This window comes from Poecilia formosa, unplaced genomic scaffold (assembly GCF_000485575.1).
Source record: "Poecilia formosa unplaced genomic scaffold, Poecilia_formosa-5.1.2 Scaffold493, whole genome shotgun sequence".
Lineage (NCBI taxonomy): Eukaryota > Metazoa > Chordata > Actinopteri > Cyprinodontiformes > Poeciliidae > Poecilia > Poecilia formosa.
Window position 1 is genome coordinate 10397 of NW_006800432.1, and position 3454 is coordinate 13850.

Sequence of the window (3454 nt, forward strand, 5' to 3'; positions counted from 1 at the left end):
ATGTGCCCTTTTTTTTTTGAGCACCTGCCCTTTTAGTGGTGTCTGCACGGCTCTGGCCCTTCCCTATGCATTGCTATGGCATGCCCCAAATATTGTTGTGCATTAACGGTTGAATGAAATTCATAATGGAATGCAAGGCTGGAAGTGGAATAGTTGTTAAAAAATTATTAAAAAGCAAACAATGACAGCAATGTTGTCTATCAGGTGACGGCATGTTGTACTAAGCAACCGTTTTTAAGAAGGTAACCACTGCTTACTAACCAACCAGAACAGGTTATCATAGCTAAGCTAACTGCAGTTACTGCTAGGTAAAAAATAACATAAAAACCTTTATCTTCCCACCTTTCCTTCAGCGTCCAGCGGCTCGTCAGAGTCCAACTCAGCTCCAGCGTTCGAGACAGCGAGTCCCTGCTCCCAGTCAGGATACTGGTTAGGGAAAGAACGCTCTTCCATCTCTGCTTCTGTAGTTGATACCAACTTCAGCCGCTTGGACATATTTTCTCCCATTGCTACGGCGGCTCGGCGGTGACAGTAATCCTCTGCAACGCTGTTGGGGGGTAGACACATTTTATTCCTAGAGGTGTGGAGTCTTTATTGTGCTGTAATGCGCATATGACTTAAGCTCATATGCGCATAAAGAGTAACATTTACTCTACATTAATTTATTTGAAAAACATTTTAAAAAGCAGCAATCAATCCCGCCAACCAGTTGATATTATAAACAAAAATGTTTTTATTTTCAGTAGCTGCCGCACTCTATAGTTAACCATACGGAGTTTGTAAAGATCCTAAAGTATTCAGTAAAAAGTGAATGTACACATTACACTTCTGGTTCCTTTTAAAACTATAATCGCCATTGCAATAAACTGAATATGGAACTTTTCTTCCAAAGTTCCATATTGTTTTTTGTGAACTGACCAACAGTTTCAATCACATTGCATCAAAAATACGTATACATAATTTTAACAAAAATGTTAAATGTAACTTCACAGACAAGAAGAGCATGTCTGTGAAGTGAGCACAGACTTACTTCAATTTACAGTTAAATATTGTTAAAGTAATAAAATAAATATAGTTAAATATTGCTAACCACCATATTTAAATGTTATGATTCTGGTTATAATAATCGTTGAAATTGTTATTTTAATTTTTATCCATAAATTTAACCCCCAAAAAGAAGTACGAAGTGTATTAATTTTCATTTTTGCTCAGAATTTCATCGCAGAACATTAAGATTATGGGACTAAAGGAAGGCATCGAAGGCAGTGAACCGGTGGCTTTTTTCGGGGCGTGGATTCCAAAAGTCCTGGGACTGCAGCAGACACGGATAGAAATTGAAAGAGCCCACCGCACCGGACCTCCGGCGGGGCGAAATGACCGAAACCATCCGCGAGCAGTCCTGGTGAGGCTCCACAACTACATCGATAAACAAAGGATCCTCAGCGCTGCAAGGATCAAGGGGACAATTCAAGTGGAAGATCGCAGACTCTCCTTTTACCAGGATTTCTCCGCAGAGATGGTTAGAAAGAGACAGGAGTCCGCAGACGCTCGGCGACAGCTGCGAGAGGCCGGTGTCAAATACGCGTTCCTGTTCCCCGCCGTGATCAAGATCTTCAACCAAAATGGGACGACATCATCTCTTTCCAACATGAAAGAAGTTAACGAATTCATGAAGACACTTCCTTAATGACTTCACAGGAATCTCTCCACACGTCCGTGTGTGCATAAACGACTGAGCAATATGAGAGTAAAACAACGGTGAATATTCAAAAAGAAAACAGGTACTTTAATAACAATATTCACTACTGCAACTCAGTTTGTTTACACTGTTTTATAAATAAGGGATAAAGTGTTGAGGTAAAACATTATTACACCCAGCAAGTGTTTATCCAGGATGGCCTGATATTCAGACCCAGAGAGGGTAGGGAACCTAATACTTTAATTTTCTTTTTCTTTTCTCTCTGATTATGTTTTATCACTGGGCCCCCACCTGTTATACCTTGGAATTAGGGTATGACGAGCTTGTTATTGTTATTGTTATCTTGTTATGTAGCTTGTTATAGTTACTGTTTCCTCGTTAGAGTCTGGTCCAAGCTTTGTTTTGGGTTTTTGCTTGGAACCTTTTCGTTGGTTTATCAGCACAAAGCACAATCTGAGGCAGGCATGTTGCAGGTTAAACTTAAATTTGAATCTTATCTGCATATTTTTAAAACACAGCGTCAAGTAATATATTGATATACTCGGAAGATGAGCATTAAGGTTTGCACATGGAATGTAAAAGGTTCTAATAACGTAATAAAAAGGAAGGCTATCCTAAATAGTTTAAAGAAGGACGGAACCCAAGTAGCATTTTTACAAGAAACTCGTCTTACGGACGATGAACATAAAAAATATTTAAGAGAATGGGTGGGGCAAGTTCATTTCTCATCATATTCAACAAACAAAAGAGGGGTTATAATTTTAATACATAAAAATCTCCCTTTCACACCTCTAGACACATTTAGAGACACGGAAGGTAGAATCATATTGATTAAGGGTGTTCTTTATGGAGAGAGTTTTTTGCTTGGTAGTGTATACGGCCCAAATGTATATGATGAGGATTTCTTTGCAGCGCTTCTTAACCAAATTGCTGAAATGGACTGCCCAAACATACTTATCGGAGGTGACTTTAATTGCTCTCTATGCCCTCTCATGGACAGGTGTCCTCCCCTAAACACTCAATCTAAGAACTCTAGGGCAGTGAAAAATATTTTAGAAGAACTGGATTTAACAGACATATGGAGGCATCTCAACCCCTCAACAAAAGATTTTACCTTTCACTCATTTCCACATTCAACAATGACGCGCATCAACTATTTGTTTATGTTGAATCATTTGGTACATTCTGCAGAGAAATCAGAGATAGGAACAATTTCCCTCTCTGACCATGCTCCTGTGACGCTGGCGATGCAACCGCCCAGAAAACTGGACCAGTCAGCTTCATGGAGGCTGAATAGATTGCTGCTGCTAAACGAAGACTTTAGCAGCAGCTAGAAGAGCAGACAGATTTTTATTTACAATTCAATGACAATAATAACACCGACCCAAGACTGGTATGGGATGCTTATAAGGCATATATGCGAGGGACAATAATATCATACTCTAGCTGTAAGAGGAAAGAAAGATTAGCAGAACAAAATAAAATTGAAAATCAAATTAAAAGACTTGAAAACAACTATATCATCACGAAATCAGTTAAAATTCTAGGGGAACTTAAAGTAGCTCGGGCCTCATTAACTGATATTATAACAAAGAAAGCTGAAAAGGAAATATTATTCGCACAGCAAAGATTCTTTGAACATGGCAATAAACCAAACAAATACTTGACAAAACTAGTAAACAAGTCTCCTGGTACAAACTTTATATCCTCAATTCAGGACGAAAAGGGCCATCGTCATATGGATAATAAGCATAT

General features: G+C 38.8%; 1 protein-coding gene across 1 annotated transcript in view; it reads right to left on the minus strand.

Moving 5' to 3' along the window:
* The window catches only part of LOC103156698 (lanC-like protein 2), a gene marked incomplete at its 3' end in the record, with an annotated part of 15222 nt that overhangs the window by 10382 nt on the left and 1386 nt on the right, over positions 1 to 3454 (minus strand). Inside the window, exon 2 of the mRNA XM_007578841.2 lies at positions 343 to 547. Within this exon, the coding sequence (XP_007578903.1) occupies positions 343 to 507 (165 nt within the window). The remainder of the gene's footprint in view (positions 1 to 342; positions 548 to 3454) is intronic.